The sequence below is a fragment of the Periplaneta americana genome, chromosome 11 (genome assembly GCF_040183065.1).
Source record: "Periplaneta americana isolate PAMFEO1 chromosome 11, P.americana_PAMFEO1_priV1, whole genome shotgun sequence".
NCBI lineage: Eukaryota > Metazoa > Arthropoda > Insecta > Blattodea > Blattidae > Periplaneta > Periplaneta americana.
Window position 1 is genome coordinate 133,698,570 of NC_091127.1, and position 22,476 is coordinate 133,721,045.

The 22,476-nt window shown below is 34.9% G+C and overlaps 2 protein-coding genes across 4 annotated transcripts in view; both read left to right on the forward strand.

Annotated features, from left to right (window-relative positions):
• LOC138709354 (nose resistant to fluoxetine protein 6-like) overlaps window positions 1-22,476 on the forward strand; it is a 151,647-nt gene that overhangs the window by 77,805 nt on the left and 51,366 nt on the right. Inside the window, exon 12 of one of the 3 annotated variants that reach the window (XM_069840069.1) lies at window positions 2,528-3,505. The exons of 1 other annotated variant lie outside the window; for it this stretch is intronic. In XM_069840069.1, the coding sequence (XP_069696170.1) occupies window positions 2,528-2,602 (75 nt within the window). In that variant the 3' untranslated portion in view covers window positions 2,603-3,505. Of the gene's footprint in view, window positions 1-2,527; window positions 3,506-22,476 lie in introns of those variants that run through there. One more of the 3 variants, XM_069840066.1, reaches the window with a different exon arrangement.
• Window positions 20,983-22,476, forward strand: part of LOC138708670 (nose resistant to fluoxetine protein 6-like) — a 48,057-nt gene continuing 46,563 nt past the window's right edge. Inside the window, exon 1 of the mRNA XM_069838757.1 lies at window positions 20,983-21,135. The gene's annotated coding sequence lies outside the window, so the exon portion shown is untranslated. The remainder of the gene's footprint in view (window positions 21,136-22,476) is intronic.

Genomic DNA, 22,476 nt, shown 5'->3' on the forward strand with positions numbered 1-22,476 from the left:
CAACTCAAAACTCCCAAAATGTGGACTTAAGTCGTTTTTCAAATTTATCATTCAATTGGACAAATGTCGGAAGAAGCACAAGAAGCAAGGTATAAACACCTAAAGCAATTTCGTGAACTGTATGCCAGAAAGATTTCAAGAGAGGCCACTAATCGGGATATATTCAATCGACTCCTTGCCACCTCTGATCCTTTTATAACATCCTTCCGCCAAGAGAACCGAACAAAATACAAGAAAAGGATACTACATGTGGAAGTCATAAATCTGTTGAGTTCTGAAACAAACAAGGGACGGTTCAGGCCTACTGCAAACGCAGTCACAACTTTCGGAGGGGAGGACAGTAACAGTACTAGTAACAGTGATCAATGAACTTTCTTTACCCTACTAAAGTGCTAAAGTGTTTCTGAATCTGTATTGTGTACGTGCTCACTTAGAATTTATTATTTATTAAGTGCCTCCGTAATAAATATAATAAACAGTGCAGTTATTTTAACGTGTAACAACCATTAAAAAGTTACTATTAACTATTAAACAGTCATGAACATAATCGTAAAATGTTTGTAATAACTTAATGCACAGATTAATTCAATCAATACTTATATATAAAGTGTTAAATTAAGCGCCTTTATTATGGACGAAAAAAAAACTGGGTCTACCACTTCATTGTTCAAGTACACCCAGCGGAACGCGAGCCATCAGTTGAGAAACACTGTCGTAAGATAAGCCAGTAGAGCTGATATATTGTTAATATGATATTATCTTTCAGTTAGTACCAAAAATTGGTAAAAAAAAGTGTTAAAGTGGCTTTTAGTATTTTTGGCCAGCTTTTATACCTCTAGGAAACACTGTGCATTGTCATGGAGAGAAAGGTGACATAAATAAATGTAAAGAAGCCAGATATCTATTGGCGAACGAAATAGCTCGTTCTCTGAAGCCTTCCAAAGAAGGAGAGTTTTATAAAAGCGTAATGATGAAGATGGGTGAAATAGTTTGTCGAATGAAAGTTATTAATTAATTTTGAAAAACTGTGCATTTCTCGACTAAATATCCAAAAGAGAATTTAGACGATTTCTGATTGTGTTCATGAGGAATATTAAAAAAAAAAAAAAAATCAAGACAATTGGTAGCCTATATATTTTTATTGGCTCTTGATGACAGTAGTGACATTACTGATGCAGCAAACCTTGCCAAATTTTATTCGAGGGTTGATGAATAACTCAATGTTAGTGCACAAACCACCACTGGTTGTAGTTTTCATGCCATGTACCTCTCCCCCGTCTCCTTACTTCATAATATCTCTCTCGCGTGTAATCACTGCCGTTCGAGTTAGGTCACTGCTGGTTTACAGTAGGTATACGTACGTACTGTACTGTAGTGCACTGTATTACTCCTGAATATTGTTTACTTCTACCGTCGGTTCAGAAAAATTAAGGCTTAAGGAAAACGAACTTTCCACCTCATTCTCTCACAGAAAACATCTACAATGTTTACCGATTGTCCCACAGACACATAGCAATATTGCATCCAACACATTTCCAAATGTATGGCTATGTTACGTGCAGCTTCAATCAGTGGCGTACTGGCCCATAAAATGTTTCATGTCTCTATGTACAAGTTAGAACCCGTAGATCCCTAATTTCCTCTCTGAAAATACTTACCTAAGATCTCTCTACAACCATTTAAATTTCTTCGGTTGAATTCTGAAAAACCCTGTTTCTATTGTCCACACCTGTGGAGTAACGGTTAGCGCGTCTGATCGCGAAACCAGGTGGCCCGGGTTCGAATTCCGGTCGGGGCAAGTTACCTGGATGAGGTTTTTCCGGGGCTATCCTTCAACCCAATGAGCAAAACCTGGGTAATTATCGGTGCTGGATACCGGACTCATTTCACCGGCATTATCACCTTCCTTTCATTCAGAAACTAACTAACCTATTTTTTATTTGATTGGGTTATTTTACGACGCTGTATCAACATCTAGGTTATTTAGCGTCTGAATGATATGAAGGTGATAATACCGGTGAAATGAGTCCGGGATCCAGCACCGAAAGTTACCCAACATTTGCTCGTATTGGGTTGAGGGAAAACCTCGGAAAAAACCTCAACCAGGTAACTTGCCCCCCGACCGGGATTCGAACCCGGACCACCTGGTTTCGCAGCCAGACGCGCTGACCGTTACTCAACAGGCCTGAGATGTTGACACAACGTCGTAAAATAACCCAATAAATAGAAAGAAAGGATGTTCTATTAGCGTGAAAAAAATTTTCTGAACTTTGTAAAATAGTTCCATAAATGATGTTAATTAATAAAAATTCACTCTCGCAGCTCAGGGTAGGTATATGAGCCTCCTTAACATAATAATTCAGAAAATCGTCTCGAAATACTTGGTATCAAAAAGTAGGCCTGTATTGCCGTTAAAGTTCAGTCACTGATTTTTCCATTAACGCAATAATTTCGCTTTCTAATCATGTAACACAAAAATGAAAAATAACTTCATCAACTTAGCAATCATATACTTTTTATGTTTCAGATGGAGCGAAGAGGACCGCAGGGGCTGGAACAATCAACATTTCGAAGAATCAACCTGGTGAAGAAGGCAATGTGAACCAGTCTTTCACGATCGATGCCGATAGGCCGAATACACTGTCTGTATAGTAGAATTTTTCCTAGGGCTAATGAAAAGTTGTTCGCTAGAATTCTCATTTCTACAGGAAGACACATGTTATTTTATATTATTACATTGACGAAGCCTCTTGTACTACTGTACCTTCGGGCCAATAAAGAATATGAATATGAATACAAATATGAATCATCATCATCATCATCATCATGCAAATCTGGCTTTCAGGTAGAAGCTCCCTGTGAAGCAAGCCTGAATAATTTCATGGGAAAAATTGTTCTCGGTCGGGAATTGATCCCGGGACTCTTCACTTAGCGCACGAATGCTCTACCGACTGAGCTTCTACCTGAAAGCCACAATTATTAGGAATATTACGACAAAAATTCTAAATGATGGTTTATTTAACGACGCTCGCAACTGCAGAGGTTATATCAGAGTCGCCGGGTGCCGGAATTTTGTCCCGCAAGAGTTCTTTACATGCTAGTAAATATACTAACATGAGCTTGTCGGATTTAAACACTTAAATGCCATTGACCTGGGCCGAGATCGAACCCGCAAACTCGAACATAGAAAGCCAGCGTTATACCAACTACGCTAATGAGGCCGACTATTACAAGCAATGGTTTATAAGTAACTATAATATATTTAGTGACATAACATTCAGTATTGAGGTTATATTCTTTAGAATTGATTTTTTTTATTTCATCTGGGATAGGAGAATATTTACATTTTAACAACTTAATTACTGATTTCACTCCTTATTGTACTCCTCTCCCTATTTCTCTTGCTTCAGACATTAAATTTCTTCTCCTTTGACTCGTTGTTTCATTTGTAGGTTATTGAAAAGTCTTCTCTCTTTCCAATCCACTCCAATTTTCTTGAGGATTCCCATCAGTTTATTCCAATCCACGTTTCAGTTATTCTAATTTTATATAGGATTCAATCCAGAACACAAATATGATGCTCTTTTCTAGATAACAACGTAATCATTTTTAAATGTAAGTAAACAGTACTTGTATCCATTTTGAAATGTAAATAGACAGTACTTAGAATATTACAAGTTTTAACAAACTTCACAATTGATTTGATACAATCCTTCTATAGTAAGTTCTCACTGCAAATTATTGTTACACTCCAACATTTCAAACATCAATGGTGGTGGTGGTGGTGGTGGTGGTGGTGATGATGATAGGGATAGAATTTTATGTACAAAAAAAAATAAGAAAATAGATAGAATTTTTATGTACTAAAATATATAATAAGAAAACATGGCAGTTGTGCATAGAAATCCTAGCCGTAAATAAAATCTCAAACCAGTATTATATCCTTGTTTCTCTTTCCATTTCGAAACATAGAAATAAACGTTTTGAAGTCGGACGGTTCCTTTTCACACTGGCAGTTGCTCTGCCTTGGGGAACATTAAATACTAAAACAGTAGTAGATAAACCTCCCCTCTCAGTCTCACGTTCGCATACGTTGCATTTTGAATTTGGCACTGCATACTAAACAGTTTGAATTCGAATTCCAGACCATCCAAACAGATAAATGCATTGATTGGACTGGATATCTCAAGGTTGCACAATTATGTAACTGCGCTCTTTCATTAACTCCATCTCTCAGGGAATTAACGGAGTTAACTATTGTGGATTTTGTTGTTCATAATAATTCCACAAAAACAAAAACAAATACAAAACACCAATAAATTTATGAGAAAACCGATATATTATACGATATATTGAATCAAAATTTCGATATCGATATATCGAAACGAAAATATCGGTATTTCGTAAAAGCCGATAGGCTATATCGTTCCCATCGCTATTCAGATTCATTCACGGAACTAGGTACATACTTATAATATTTATTCGTACGTCGCATAAAACTGCGTAAACGGATCCTACTCAGAGTGCTTCCGTCTCTACAGTCAATCTCATTACGTCATTGTCCCATCAATTTATCTACGGCGAATAACCTTTGTATCGTTAAACTTAGAATGTTGACCTGTAACAAGTTTTTCTAATCACTCTGTTTCTGAATGTATAAAAATTACGAACCTAATTTGTATTAAAGTATTTAAAGTATGCAACGAGAGACAATCAGAAGACGGTATGCAGTGATGGATAAATCAGAGATGTGAATTCGTGCGAAACCCCTTCTCGCCGCCAAAAAGAAAACAAAAAATAGGGTTTTCCGTAGGACTATATCATGATAAATAAGAACATTGTTTTCTCTTCAACAAAGGAGATAATATTAAAATAGTAATTGAGACTAATAAAGAAGAAATAACGCAAAGCATTAAAAAACTTTAAAATCGTAAATCGGCTGGACCCGATGAAATAGTAAATGAAATGTTAAAATATGGTGGCACGGAATTGATTTCCGAAATAACACTTTTAATGCAGCAGATTTTTCAATATAATCAAATACCAGAAGAATGGAAGTTAGGAATCATTATACCTATGTTTAAAAAAGGAGATAGAAACCACAAAACTATAGAGGTATAACATTATTGAATACGTGTTTAAAACTAACAACCAAAATAATAACTCTGAAATTAACTGAAATTATCACGTTAAGTGAAGAACAACAAGGATTTCGCAGAAGTCGTTCCTATACAGATGCAATTTTTATTAATCATCAGATTGCAGAAAAAGCACTTGAATATAATAAACCTGTATTTTATTGTTTTATAGATCTAAATACGGCATTTGATAATGTGCAATTGCATATATTTTAGAAATTTTAGATAAAGTAAACGTATCTAATGGATTAATGTTATTAATACAAAACATATACATAGGAAACAAGACAAAGATTAAAATAGATAGAACATTGACACAAGAAATTACATTAAATAAAGGCATCAGACAAGAAGACTCACTCAATCCACTACTTTTTAATATTTTAATGGATTTTATCATGCAAGAAGTAAGAGACAAGCAGGGATACTTAATGGATACATGAGAAATAAATTTAGTTGCTGATGCAGATGATGATGTTCTAATTAGCAATTCAGAAGATATTGTCACATTGTTTTTCACTAGCTTGTGACAAATATGGAATGAGTATAAATGCATCAAAATAAAAAGTTTTAATAGTAAATAAATATCCGTTAAGATGTAAACTACAATTAAATCAACATATACTAGATCAGGTAATGAGTTTTAACTACCTAGGAGCAAAGATAACAAGTGATGGATGTTTAAAGGAAGAAGTGAGGGATCAAGTTAATAAGGCAGCAGCTGTTTCAGGATATCTTAATTGTTACATCTGGAAAAATAAATATTTAAGAAGAGAAACGAAAACCAGAATATATAAAACAGTGGTTAGGCCAATCATGACTTATGCTGTGGAAACTAGACCAGACACAACAAAAACCAAACAAATTATGAATGTAACAGAAATGAAAGTTTTAAGAAACATTTTAACAGGTAAAACCAAATTGGATAGAATACGAAATACAGAAATTAGATATATCTGCAATATTCAGCCATTGAGGAGTGGACTGCTAGAAGAAGGGATGAATGGAATAACTATATTGAACGGATGTCATTGAATCGACTAGTAAGAAGAGTAAGAGATAAAGTGCCAAGAGGAAGAAGAAGCCCTGGAAGACCTAAAAAGAGATGGACCGATTCCCTACCTGGTGGAATAGGCTGATAAGCCTAGAAGAAGAAGAAGAACAAGAGAAGTGAATTTATTTCACTGGTAGCAGTTGCAAGGTTAAGTATCGAAAATAAATAAATGAAAACTTAATGAGGATAACACATATTTACAATCAATATCATACCTGCATTTTTTTTTTTTATATATTTAGGTCACTGAACGTTTCTTTCATAAAATGTATTGTTCAGTACATTTTCAGTAAAAATATATCTTATAGTTTTAGGCATAACGAATCTTGACCTCTAATTTCTGTAATTATTTATTTGTATTATTTAATATTACATACGTTATGCAGGGAGTGGCCAAATTCTTTAATTTCGATTGTAACTGCATGCCTACAGCATTGGTTTCTGAACTACAAGTTTGTTTTTTATACATGGATGGTTTACGATGTTAGATGGTGTTTAACAGCTACCTCGTATGTAAAAAATATGATCGAAATGAGATTTCACCTTATTCCTACAAAGCTGTGATGTCAACGAGAGCGCAAGCGTGCCTCATCGCCCGTATGCGCTGTGCAGAGCACGTACGGCACGCAAGTACAAGTCACTGATGAACTCAAGGGTTATACATTACACATTGAGGAAGAAGTCGTTCAGTAAGTTTTAGGCTGACTGGACTCCTGACTTTTTATGAGTGAAAGAGACGAAAATGTTATTTGTCTGATATATGGAAAGCATTTAGGATCTTATTCATAGACGAGACTTTGGACAAAAGTTGACTTTAGAAAGTACAAAGTCGCCATTTTTCTATTCACAGTCGACTTTACTTCGAAGTCGCCGAAAATTTAGACTTTGACTTTGAGTTTCGTTCGAGGGCATAAGAAAAATGACTGATATTTGGAAAATTGTTGAATTTGCCGAGGACATCCAGGAGATTATTAAAGCTGCTCATGTTCTTTTATTGTATTAGGCCTATTACATATAGATAATGAATTCAAATCAAAGTACAGATTTGATAAACAAACCGTATTTGATATCCTCGTCAATTTTCAACATTCACTGATAAATAATAATGAAAGAGAATTGTGTTCCACCAATAATAGGCCTACAAATTCTTATATCATCGCGATTTCATGCTACAGGTAAGGATTAAGGGCTTAATTGAATATTTAATTCTATAGAGGATAGATTATACAGTTGGATATGAAGTTAATTTATAATCCTGCGCTCGTCATAATAATGTTTTCTGCATATTGATTTCAGATAATTTTTAAATAGTTTCTCCAAACATGGAGGGAGGGAGGGAGTAACTCTTCCAACTGTCAGTAGGATAATTTATGTCTCTTTTATAGTCTGTCATTGGTGGCATCTTCTTATCTTACATATTTATGAGAATAAAATTATTTTACAATTAAATAATTGTCCTTGTATAAAGCTGAAAGAACGGCTAACAATCGCTTAACATGTACCGATGTTCAATTGTTTCATTGACGTGAGACTCAAAAGATGGCTTGGATTGTGGCAGTGCCTACTCTATTTCACTATCTATTAATGTAATTCATTTAGAAGGCCATGATCGTGATTGCCAACGTTAGAACAAGATCGTCAAATCTCGACTTACCGAAGTCAAAGTCAAAGTCAAAGTCTCAGAAGTATTGTATATGAATATGATTTTACCAAAGTTAAACCTTACTACGAAAGTCGACTTTGGGAAGTCTTCATCCAAAAAATCCCGTTTATGAATACGGCCCTTAGTTACGAAGAGGAGCAATGTGAAATGCCTGAAATTATTAATTGATGTACAGTAGTGGCAAAAAAAAAAAAACGCGACCGATCCTTGTAGCTGATTTCAGAGATTGTTCACTCCTGAGACACGATAGACTGATAACTAAGACTTTCGTGGTTCGAATCCTGCATGGGAAGGAAACATTTTTGTTCCTTATTCAAATTTATTCCCAATACTTTTCGATTGCAGCGATATTTTACTACTTAATTAACTTATTATTCCCAGAACAAGAATTTTACTAGCTTATTTCCTAATGGCTTTCGAAATGGTCTATGTCAGCAGTCGAAACTACAACAATTTCAATAGATTACTCGCTCTCTTGTGAATGTGGGCGTGGCATGCGCAGTGGCTCATTTCGGGGACTTCGATTAATCCGTCGGTCCGGTTTATTTTGGCACTACTGTACATAATGATATATTGATATTTTGTTGTTTTATTGATATTAAATCGTAATAAATATATGTTTAGATGTACTGTAGAGGTTCTTCCTCTTATATACTGGGTCAATTATGGCCTAATGTTACAAATGAAAACAATTAATAGGTATCTCAGTCATAACATCATTACAATACCAGATGACATTATGAAGTAATTACATAATTAAATAGAGCTTCCGTTTTTGGTGCAAGAATAATTCATTTAACATGTTTGTAAATTAATCTTGAATACGATGTGCTGCTGGAAGAATTTTGCTTTCTGAGATTCAAGAGACCCCCACAACCAATTAAAAACTTACTTACAGTAGTACATCCGTTATCAACACACATTTTAAATAATATTTTTCCCATTTTACAACATATTTCACTGCTTTTCGCTACATATTTATGTACATATTTTGCTAAGTGATACTACATAAAAATCCCAGCTATAGTAATAATAAAGAAGAAATAAATAAGCAAAGCTGAAAGCTCTGACTCCACCAACAGAATACAGACTACGTAGACTGATTAGTAGTATTACTACTATTCAGCTTCATCGTCCCTATTCTCCTAAACATTTTGTTTTTTGCGTCCTCTAACTCCAGATTCCTTTCCATCATCATCGACAGCATCTATTCCTTCCAGTTCTTCCATTCTTCCTTCTGTGTGGTGGTATTCAAGCTTCAGGTCATCGGTCTTCTGGCATCCGCAAGGGATGGCGAAAAAACATTTTAAACCTTACATTTACACTCCGTCTACGTATGACACACTCGTCAGAGCCTATACAGTATACACCATCGCACAGTGTGCATGTGCAATAACGCAAATCTAGCTGGAAAAAAATTGATAACTATACATAGCACATATTCTTTTTGTACAAACTCTGACTACGATTGTGTAAGAGGAATTACCTCTTCATACGGGGTGGTTTTAGACAAAATAGGAACTTCTCTCCTATCTAACAGATTTTTATGAAAAATTGTACGGAAGTTACAGGTAGGATATATTTTTTGTGTACAAACTACATTTACAGTTCCAAAAGAGAAAGTACCCCTTTACAGGGGATACATTTACACAAGATTAACTTCTCTCCTACATAACAGATAATAAGATACATTGTACAGCAGTTACAGGTAGTATATACTGTATATGTCTGTGTAAAAATTCTGATTACATTTGTATGCTACCTGTAGGCCTAGTAGTTGTACAAAGTTGCTTCAAAATATATTATAAAGGAGAGAAGTTGTTAATTTTGTCTAAATGCACTTCTATAAAGAGGCAATTCCTCCTATAAAACATAATCAGACTCTGTAGACAAAATAATATATTCTACCTGAAACTTCTGTATATAGTCTCATATAAATCTGTTAGATATAAGAGAATTTATTAATTTTGTTTAAATTCATCCCTAAAGGAGTAGTTTCACTTATGGAACCGTAAATCCACGTGTAAGAATTAAAGTTTGAAAGAATACACATGACTTCCCTTGGAACATTATCTCCCCGCGGTTATCTGCATTGCAAGGACGCAAGGTAATTTTCCTATCAATTGTTTTACTTCAAGGTCCCATAATTTTTTAAATTCATATTTGCACGGAGTTACTCAATAGTAGACCAACCGACAATTTGAATAAATGAGACATTTGCACAAATGTGGATTATTTAACTTGGACATAATCGAGAATGCGATATCTGTTTTTTGCTGCTATTTATAAGTAAAATTCGTTTATTGTATAACATTTTTTTTTTTGCTTTGATATTAAACCAACTGCTTGTCTGTTGTTAAAAATTGGTTGATCTCTTTTTAGTATTATTTGTGTTATTTTTTGTAATACTGTCAATATTACAATACTTTTTTCATATAATGTATAATTAAAACCAGCTTTATTTGAATTGTCAGTATCTCTAAAACAGGCTTTTTGGCGGTTGGTTTCTTACTGCATAACTCCGTCCATTTATTCGACTGCTGTCACAAAAAGTACTCAAGTTCACGCTTTTTTCATATTGGAACAAAGATGAAATTAATATTTTTAAGATTAGCCTTTTAATACAGGTTGATTCAGGATATCTGCAATAAACTCTGGGGATCCATAGATCTCGCAATGGGGATCATTTTTCGTAAAACAATCCATGTTCTCCTAAGCCTCGTGTAAGAGCTATGCAATATCGAAAAAAAGTCAGGTTTTAGTGATATTTACAGTTAATTATGAAATGAATAATGCATTTATTTCTTCAATTACCCTTGCGGACAGGCTACCAGTGTCCTGTCATTTTGCTGCCGCGTTTGAATGGAGCGACCTTCGGAACACGCTTCTGCTGCTCATGGAAGATGTACCCTTCACGATGTGAGAGGACATGCGATTCAACATAACATCCTAACGCACATCAACCTGGTTGTACATGCACATCTGAACAACACCTAGGGAAACTAATGGATAGGGAGAGCCGGACCTGTTGCGTGGCCAGAGTGATCACCTGCCTTCACACCCTTAATATATATATATATATATATATATATATATATATATTTTCGATATGAGAAGTAATAGACCACACGAATTGAGACGAGAGGAACCGACTATGCGATTATTAGCTGCTTTTGATCAAATTCGACACAGGCCGATAACAACTGCTACGATGGTGTAATAAATATAATCAGGTTCAGGGTACACACCTGTAACTATCAGTAAACATCCTTGAAAAATAATTCATTTCATAATTGTTCAAGTCACTAAAACCTGTCTTTGTTTCGATGTCGCTTAGCTGCTAAACGAGTCATCAGAGAGCATGGGTTCTTTTACGAAAAATGATCATCATTGTGAGATTCATCGATCCCCAGAGTTAGTTGTAGAGGTCCTGAATCACCCTGTACATGAAAATAATCAAACTGAGCTCCTATATACGTCTCTAGCCAGCGTGGCCTATATTATCAGCATGAAAATAACAAAATATCCAATTTTCCATCTCTCACGATAATTGAAATATCAGCCTCTAAATTAGCTGTTTTTTCGTTTATGCGTTAAATTTAGGGAATACCTTTTTTATATGTTGTATAATCTTTATTTTGACTCTATTCTACATGTACATAAAGATTCTTAGTTTTTAAATAACCCTTCGTTAATATTTTAACTTTTTTGTGCGATTTGATGTGAAATGTCCGGTATGCAAGACTTCAATTCTGGTTTCAAGTGGGTATACCTGATATATACAGGCAATATGGAGGAGGCCGGGCTTGATCTTTGATGAATACCAAAAGCTGTGTGATGGAAGGAAGACAATCTGTAAATTTTAGCTTGGAAATTTCTGCTTTATAGATAACTGGATATTAAAATTGATATTGATTTGTATAAAATACGACAGTGCCAGTTACTATTAAAAATGTTATCAGAATCAAGGAAAGTGGGACCTATATAGTTTAAGTTTAAGGAATTAAAACTTTGCTTACATATTAATTTAAAGAAAGTATCTAGTAGCTATAGAGTTCCTTTTAGAAATGCTGTTTACCACAATGTCTTTGTCTTCATCCTGCATGGACGCAGTTGTTTTAAGAATTATTTTCTCATACTATAGTATCCATGAAGTTACTAGGGCACTTATTTTGAGGGACACTGGTTTAGGAAAAATTAAGATATGTTTAGCGATATAGCATAGACTATTGAGGACAGATTCTTCAGAGCTAACTTCTCTTTATTTCTTCTGGGGTATGAGAACCTTTAGATTTTAATAAATTACTGATTTCACTCGTGAAAATATGAGAAAGAGTAAACGACAATATTCCTTTCATCCAGTTTCATTTACGAAATTACTTATATGCAATGTTTATTCATACGTTGCATGACACTGAGTAAACAGATCACTACTCAGAGTTCTTCTGTCTCTACAGCCAATCTCATTAAGTCATTGTCCCATCATTTTTATTCAAGAAGACAGGTTACAAATGTATTATTATATTTTGTTGTACTGAATAGATTTTAATTTGGTTTAAAAGTGAAAATGGTTTGTTTTTATTACTATGGAATATTGCCTTCTTGTAACTTAGCAATATGCTACAGTAACCATTTTTGTATTCAATCTTGAAAGTAGATCATTTATGGCAGGCATGGGCAAAATGATATCATTTATGGCTTAAAGTTGCCCAGACCTGCTTTATGGCAGTGGTTCTCAAACTTATTAGCACTATGGATCCCCTTTCTTTGTTATCAGTATTTTTGCGGATTCCTGCAAAGTTGTTAATGGAATGAAGGGCAAGTTAGATTTTGGGTTACTATTAAGTGAATACTAGTAGTGATATTTGTTATGTTAGCCAAAATTGGATAAATAAAGGTTGGAAGTGAAATAGCCTTCCGGATTGAAATGGACAATAGAGTACACTTAAATGAATAGAAAACCTATGTTTCGTTTCGTGAATCTGAGTGTTCTTTACGTACCAATTGAGCTTTCAGCAAAAAACTGATATTCTTTAAAAGCCTTTCCAAGTAGTTTTACACAATAACTCAACAAGCAGATCGTCCAACTTTTCGGTGAGGTTGTGAATCTCTATGTTGATGAAGGAATTCTGAATGCACATAATGCATTCTTAGAATTATAAACCGAAAAATAATCTCTAAGTTCATCTTCATCCATATTATGATGGCGTTTAAGCTAACGATCAACTACAGACAAACCGAATTTATAAGTTGTACGAACAACAGACAATAGACCACCTTTGGGATACTGCCACACAAAAAATCCACCTTATTGTCTTACACTGTGTAACAAGAATAACATAAGAAGGCTTCGACAACAACTGAACGAATTTAATAGTTATACAAACCACAGCCAATGTTCTTGGGACATTATTACCACAGAATGAGCTCCGGAGACGCTCGGGGGTTCGCGGACCCCACTTCGAGAACTACCGCTTTATGCGACAAAGAAACAAATTCCATTTTAACGTTACAGGTTGAGAATTATAGAAAACAAAAAGTGAAAATTGAATGAGTAGCAGGCAGGCAGGCAGGCAGGCAGACAGGCAGACAGACAGACAGACAGACAGACAGACAGGCAGGCAGACAGACAGACAGACAGACAGACAGACAGACAGACAGACAGACAGACAGACAGACAGACAGACAGACAGACAGACAGACAGACAGACAGACAGACAGACAGACAGACAGACAGATAGATAGATAGATAGATAGATAGATAGATAGATAGATAGATAGATAGATAGATAGATAGATAGATAGATAGATAGATAGATAGATAGTTAGATAGATAGATAGATAGATAGATAGATAGATAGATAGATAGATAGATAGATAGATAGATAGATAGATAGATAGATAGATAGATAGATAGATAGATAGAGTGAATGAATGTATAAATCTATAATAATAATAAATGTGTAGCCAAAATTTTTCTGGTAATTTTCGATTTTCCAAAAATAATTGGTCCTAACATATACAATTAACCACCCTGAAACCGAAAATCGCTTGTTTGAAATTTTTGTTTGTATGTCTGTCTGTCTGTCTGTCTGTCTGTATGTTTGTTTGTTTGTTACCTTTTCACGCGATAATGGCTGAACGGATTTCGATGAAAATTGGAATATAAATTAAGTTCGTTGTAACTTAGATTTTAGGCTATATGGCATTCAAACTACGTTATTTAAAAGGGGGGTTATAAGGGGGCCTGAATTAAATAAATCGAAATATCTCGCTTATTATTGATTTTTGTGAAAAATGTTACATAACAAACGTTTCTTTATAAATAATTTCCGATAAGTTTTATTCCTTGAAGAATTTTGATAGGACTGATATTTAATGAGATAATTGAGTTTTAAATTTAAATTACTGCCATCTAAGGCCGTATAATGAATTAAAAACCAAATGACTTCGTCTATAAGGGGCCTTGGACAGCAACAATCGAAAGCTATGAAAGATAGCCTACAGAGAATGTCTCTGTGTTTGTATAAGTAATATCGGAATCTAAATTAACCGATTTGTATAATGAATTATTATTTCACCATTGGATAGTGTAGTTTCTCTAGATGGACATAATGTTATAATGTTATTACAGTAACTTCTGATATAATATAATATAATATAATACAATATAATATAATATAATATAATATAATATAATATAATATAATATAATATTATACAGGGTGTTTCCAAATACGGGGCATAATTTCAGGTATGTATTTCCCACATTTAGACAATCAAAATAGTTCATTACAACATGTGTCCGGAAATGCTTCATTTCTGAGTTATGGCCTTCACAACATTGAAATTCATCGGAACATTTTTCTTTCCGCAGGTCGTTGTCATTACAGAAGATATTCAAAATGTCCACCTCCTGCTTGAATACAGACCTCACATCGATGTCTCATTGACCTGCGAGCACGATCCCAAACTCCAGGAGTCCTCAGAACATGCCACAATTCGATTCCGAAGGGATTCCAAATCAGGCACCGGAGACGAATAAGCCAATGATTTTAAATGGCCCCACAAGTAGAAATCGAGAGGGTTCAGATCAGGTGAGCGTGGAGGCTAAGCAATTGGGCCACCTCTACCTATCCATCGATCAGGAAACCTTCGATCCAAGTACCGGCGAGCCGTACGACTGAAGTGTGCAGGAGCGCCATCATGCAAGAAGTGAATGTGTTGACGATTGATCAGTGGAGTGTCTTCTAAAACATGAGTTATGGCGTTTTCCAGGAAGTTTGTGTACGCCTGCCCCGTAAGTCTGTTTACAAGTACATGGGGTCCAACTAATCGATCACCAATGATATCGGCCCACATGTTGAGGGAGAACCGCACCTGGTGATGAGATGGAACAGTTGCACGTGGATTTTCATACGCCCATACATGCTGATTGTGAAAATTTGTTATGCCATCTCGTGTGAACTGTGCTTCATCTGTAAATAGTACTAAGGCAGGAAAGTTCGGATTTACACCACACTGCTGCAAGAATCACTGACAGAACCTAACTCATGCAGGGTAATCTGCTGGTGACAAGGCCTGTACACGTTGCAAATGATAAGGATACAATTGATACTCTTTCAACAGTCTCCAGACAGTCGTATGAGAAACATTGACTTGCAACGCTACCCTTTGTGTGCTGATAGAAGGAGTCATGTTCACAGCCGCCAGAATCTCCCCCTGTACTTCTGGAGTTGTAGATCTTGGTCGTCCCCTTCCCAAACCAGGAGAGTTAAATTTTCCATACTCGCACAGACGGTGATGGAGACGTACAAATGTCTTCCGATCTGGACATTGTCGCTGTGGGTACCTCTCCTGGTACAAACGACGAGCCAGCGCAGCATTGCCGTCCGCCTTACCGTACATGAATTGTATCTCTGCCAGCTCTTGATTTGAATATATGTCGCACAGTCTAACGCCTACACAACACTGAATGTAACCTTCGCCTCGGAATGAACTGTCAGAGTGTCCTCTTAATGTCTCCTTTGACGGCAACGACCTGCGGAAAGAAAAACGTTCCGGTGAATTTCAATGTTGTGAAGGCCATAACTCGGAAATAAAGCATTTCCGGACACATGTTGTAATGAACTATTTTGATTGTCTACATGTGGGAAATACATACCTGAAATTATGCCCCGTATTTTTAAACATCCTGTATAATATAATATAATATAATATAATATAATATAATATAATATAATATAATATAATATAATATAATATAATATATATGTAATATTATATATATCATAATTTAAGTTATTTGAAGGGTTCACAACCATAGTGGGCCAAGCGCCATTTACTGAATACGTAGAAAACAAGGGTTAGAATTAAGTTATTACCATAATTCAATGGAAACCTATAACAAGTAAAATAAAATATACACTTTAAACCTAAATGATGTCAATCTTCATTAAACTATGGTTGCATGTAATAAAAATTAAGAAACAGGTTAAAGGAATTGTCATTGCACCAAATGAGTGTCCTGGACCAAAATGATCGCATTTTAATTATTTGGATGTAATTTAAATTAAGTAACATATTAAACGATTTATCCTTCTATTAAACACGAATGTTCCCTGGATCAAACGTCCAATTTTAATTATGTAATTACTTTATATTTATTTCTAACGGGTGCAGCGGAGCGCACGGGTACGGCTAGTGAGTCATAAAATTTAATACATATATTACTTTTCTCTTCATAGTAGTGTGTGAAATAATTTCTGTTCACTTTAATTTTTATTCGCATTAGTTGTATGCAATTTCTATTATTGTATGGTTTTTATTAACAAATAGGCCTTCTATACTAAAATAATAATTCTCATGCGGATATTTCATTAAGTGTCATAATAATTTCCTTCATCTTGCTATTTTCAACTACTCGAAAGAAATTTATCATTAATAGATTTTGTTCCGGCTAGAATCGCAATCCGTCCCACTGTGCAATGGTCTGAATGAAAAAAATATAACATATAGCAAATGTGCACCTACATTTAACGATAAGTCATTCCGCATCCATTATCTAATAATCATTATTTGTGTAATTATTACTTATTAAATCTTATGACAATCAATCTTTCTTATCTAAGATTTACTCATCTACGAAGGACATTACATATTTCGTACAAAAGGAAAAGAATTACCTATCTCTCTTCTGGGACTCGTACCCCGGTGTACGTCCATTTAGTATGAAAACCTATAGCTTGGACGAGAGCAGAGGATTTTATACATTTACTATTAAGAGAATGATAGTGATTAAAGGTGGTGAAAATATCGTGGTCGTGTTACTATTAAATTAACGCGGTCGAGCATTTCTTGCTCACGATGAGAGACACTAGGAGCATGTAGAAATAAGGTCGATTCTAGGATGGGGAAGATGATGACGAAAGATAATTTGCAACCCAGCTTCCTGTTCAGTAGTATCGCATTTCTCTCTTATAGCATCCGATATTTCCGTTTCCTTCTAATAAGTGAAGCTGAGGCAATAATCCCGTCGTTAAATTTGATAGCATTCTTCAGTTACGACAGAAAAGTTCGAAATAATCACTAATGGCAAGAGCTAACAACGTCCTTACTTTCGGAGGAAAAGAGATCTTGCTTTCAATCTGTTTCATACATTCAATTAAAGACCTGAATACTAAAGTAAAGTGAGGAACTTTCTAAGAAGTGCAATCAAAACCTTGCAATTTCGAGGAACTCGATAGAAAGAATGAAGTACCGGTACTGTATTATTATATAGTTTCGGCAGTGTCGAAATTCTGGCAAAGATTGTGGTCAAATAAATGTTATGCATGTAAATAACAGCCTAACATGATCAATTAAATGAAAAAATGCACTCTTTTATAATTTATGTGCTTATTATAGGGTCAATCCTTGTAAGTTATGCTACAACAAGAATACTTAACGGAAGTCACCGACAAGTATATATTTAGAGAGAGCCGGAAGTTGAAATAATTTGCAACTTTGAGCAAGAATGTGAAGTTGAGAGGGACAAACACTGTAGTGAGGATCACGAAAGAACAGGTCCTAAAAAGCAAATATTGCCGTCTTGTCAGTGTTACCAACTGTTACCAGATATTACACTATCCTACGTTCTGAATGACTTATTTACTTATCTTACTTTACTTTTATGTTGGAATATAATATAACATAAATGTTTATTTTGTTGTTCAATCTAAACGACATATCAGTGTTAGAGAAGGCCGTATGGCCTTAACTCTGCCAGGTTAAATAAATCATTATTATTATTATTATTATTATTAATATTATTATTATTATTATTATCTATACTAATAATAAATCTGTAGCCAAAATTTTTCTGGTAACTTTCGATTTTCCAAAAATAATTTATGTTAACATGTATAATTAACCATCCTGAAGCCGAAAATCGCTTTTTTGACATTTTTGTTTGTATGTATGTCTGTCTGTCTGTCTGTCTGACTGACTGGCTGGATGTTTGTTACCTTTTCAGGCGATAATGGCTGAACCGATTTACATGAAAATTGGAATATAAATTAAGTTCGTTGTAACTTAGATTTTAGGCTATATGGCATTCAAAATACTTTATTTAAAATGGGGGTTATAAGGGGGGCTGAATTAAATAAATAGCAATATCTCGCTTATTATTGATTTTCATCAAACATATTACATAATAAAGTTTCTTTAAAATAATTTCCTATAAGTTTTATTCCTTGAAAAATTTTGATAGGACTGATATTTAATGACATAAATGAGTTTTAAAATTACAATAACAATGCCATCTAAGGCGCTGTACTCAAATAAAAACAAATGACTTCGTCTATAAGGGGTCTTGGACAACAACAATCGAAGGCTATTAAACACAGCCCAAGAGAATGTTTCTGTGTTTGTATGTAGTAATATCGGAAACTAATTATTAATTGTTTAATTATTATTTCACCATTGGAAATTGTAGTTTCTCTAGATGGACATAATTCTACAATGTTATTACAGTAACTTCTGAAACATAAAGTAAGTAATATAAAGTATACACATTAAAACTAAATGATATATCAATCTTCATTAAACTATGGTTGCATGTAATAACAATTAAGAAACATATTAAAGGAATTGTCATTGCACCAAATGATTGCTCTATAGACCAAAATGACCGCATTTTAATTATTTAAATACAATTTAAATTAAGTAACATATTAAACGATTTATCCTTCTATTAAACACGAATGTTCCCTGGATCAAATGTCCTATTTTAATTATGTAATTACTTTATATTTATTTCTAACGGGTGCAGCGGAGCGCACGGGTACGGCTAGGAGATAAATAATAAACGAGCAAACTACGGACGGACTGAAGAATAGACAGACAGATAGGTAAATGAATGAATGAATGAGTGTATAATTGAATAACCGAATGAATGAATGAATGAATGAATGAATGAATGAATGAATGAATGAATGAATGAATGAATGAATGAATAATGGTAATTGTTTTCTTTCTGAATTCCAAATGAATGCTCACAATAAGCAATAGATTTATCTGCACTAACATGATCTTTCCATAATGTCAAATTCTTAGCGTCCGGAGCCTATGTCAGGCCGCATGTAACAACATGTCACTACATCCGTACATGAACTACTGTGACCTGGCAGGCAGACAACATTCACCGATCTTTTGAAATCTTTAATGCAGTATCGTAACAAGAAATGCCAAGATTTGGTAGTGAGCGATATCACGACGAATGTACAATTCAAATTATGTCCAGGGTACAGTCGCAAAGTAAAATGAACGCTTTCAGGCACATTTTCTCAGTGATATAAGGGTACGTACACGTTGGAGCGACGATAAACGACGAAAGAAGCAGTGATGCTATATCAGAGAGAATTGAAACATGCATTGTCATTGAGGCGTGCATATTGGAGTAACGATAAAAGCGAAATTACACAATAAAAGCGACGAAATAAAAATTCCATTTTCTTCGCTCTTGTCGTTCATATGATCTTTGATTAAGATAATATTAATCTGTATAATGACCGGTGGTTATCAATATATCCGAATATTAATCGACTTATTATTTCGGAATATTAAATTAATTATCATGGATATTGGCAAATTGATCAATGGTGTATTTATTCGTGATATGTTATGTGATCACAAGAACCAATCACATCAAAATGAATTTATACTAGCTTTGGGATGAGAAACAGGTTCAATTTTGTACGTATTTAAGTTACCGGTATATTAACCTTGAACCTAGCAGCTGATATTTTCTATATATCTTCTTTCATTAAATGAATGCATAGAATATCTTCTACTGATAAATCACAATGTTCGCTTCCCGCGTCCTCGTTGCTCCGATATGAACCCTTGATTCTTTCATAATACCAAAGCGTCACTAGTTTGTTTCTTTTATCGTTTATCGTCGCTCCAACGTGTAGGTACCCAAAGGGTACGTACACGTTGGAGCGACGATAAACGATAAAAGAAGCAGCGATGCTATATCAGAGAGAATTGAAGCATCCATTGTCATTGAGGTGTGCATATTGGAGTAACGATAAAAGCGAAGATGCACGATAAAAGCGACGAAAAACCAAAGTTCCATTTTCTTTCCTCTTGTCGTTCATATGATCTCTGATTAAGATAATAAAACCTGTATAAATACCGGTGGTTATCAATATATCCGAATATTAATCGATTTATTATTATTTCGGATTATTAAATTAATTATTGTAGATATTGACAAATTGATCAGTTGTGTATTTATTCGGCATATGTTATGTGATCACAAGAACCAATCACAACACAACGAATTTATACTATCTTCGGGATGAGAAACTGGTTGAATTGTATGTATTTAAGTTACATTAACCTTGAACTTAGCAGATGATATTTCCTATATATCTTCTTTCATTAAGTAGATGCATAGAATATCTTCTACTGATAAAACAAAATGTTCGCGTCCCGCGTCCTCGTTGCTCCGATATGAACACTTGATTCTTTGATAATACCAAAGCTCCCTAGATCATTTCTCTTATCGTTTATCGTTGCTCCAACGTGTACGTGCCCTTTGGCGGACGGTTGCACTGGGACCTGGGCTTTGGCATCACCGACAGTCTATGGAGACATTCATTTCAAGCGGCTGATGAACGCTCTGGAGGAACTGCCCACGTCCATTTCAGCGTGGCCAAAGTCCGAATTGTGTCAGACACACATTCGCTTCTACAACGAAAGTTTAAGTGCAGGAAAACCATGGGCCTACAAAAGTAAGTCGCATTTCTTCTATTATTCGTTCATATTTATGTCTAGTTGCAATTGAATAGACTAAAAGAAAGAAAATAACTTAATGCTCCGATCACATTCTTATGTCAGCGGCTGTGACATTATTAGGAACAATATTTTGGCCCAGGGCGTGCGGAGATAAGGTTAGTAGTTATTAGGTTATATTGACGTAACGTGACGTGCCGTGCCACACTATCAGGAAACACTTTTTTAGATTAAATTTAAATTTATTTAATTTATTTAACTAACTAGCTAGTGAGGAGTACAAATTAAAATTATAAAAAACAAAAATGTTTCTAGCCTCTACAGTAAGAGCTAGGCTCGCCTACGGTGTGGTCTTAGCCAGTAATATAACATAACATTTAAAGGACAGTTTACTAAATACAGTAAGTAACTTAATTCAAACCGATAAATAACCCTCAAGAGAGAGAGAAAAAAAAGAGAGAAAACATATTTAATATAAATTGACAATGAGACAGAAGCCAGTGATGTTCAATAAAACATGAATATGGTCGACAGAAATAAAAGGTAAAAAAAAATTAAACACATTAGTTAATATTATCTATCATGAATAATTTTATAAATTTCTGTTTCAAAAACATCAATTTTAAAATATTTCAAATTTGGAAAATGATTTTTTAATTTTATTGTAAAGTCTTGGGCCGAAACTAGCACATTTTTAGAGCTGCACTTGTATGATATTTAGGCTCAATTAATGTAAACGTAGGCTTTTGTTTTCGAGTACTATAATCGAAAAATCGAAAGAGAATTGGGAGGACAAATTTAAAAGGTACGCAAAACGCGTCCTTGCAAGGGGTTGGGGATTGTACAAAACTAAATATGTGAGCTCAAAGCCTGTTGGCCACTAGTCTCACTCCGGGTTACACTGCTCCACTGAAGGAGCTCTAGAAAATTTTGAAGGGGATGCCGAAATTGGACGTAACCTCTTAGGTACCACATACGCGAGGGGACGGAGATTTGATAAAGTGATCACGGAACGGGGCGAGGAGGAGTTGGCTGGTGTTTGCCGTTAGGATGGCAAGACGCTGTCATCCGTTGTTCGATGATAAGGCATGTGAAGTCCGTCGGAAGAAGCGCCGTGAAATCTAAAACTGCAATTTGAGAGGTCCCTGTCCTTTCAAATTGCTACTAATTTAGTGACCTCGTACATTTAATAGACAATTTATAGGTTCTGATCTAGGGCATACGTCGTTCACAAGAAAAGGGGAATATATATGGGGAAGGGCATATAGGTCCGTGGCCCATTTCTTATAGGGCTCATCCCAACATTTGTCCTACGCCTTAGGAAAACCACGGAATACCTT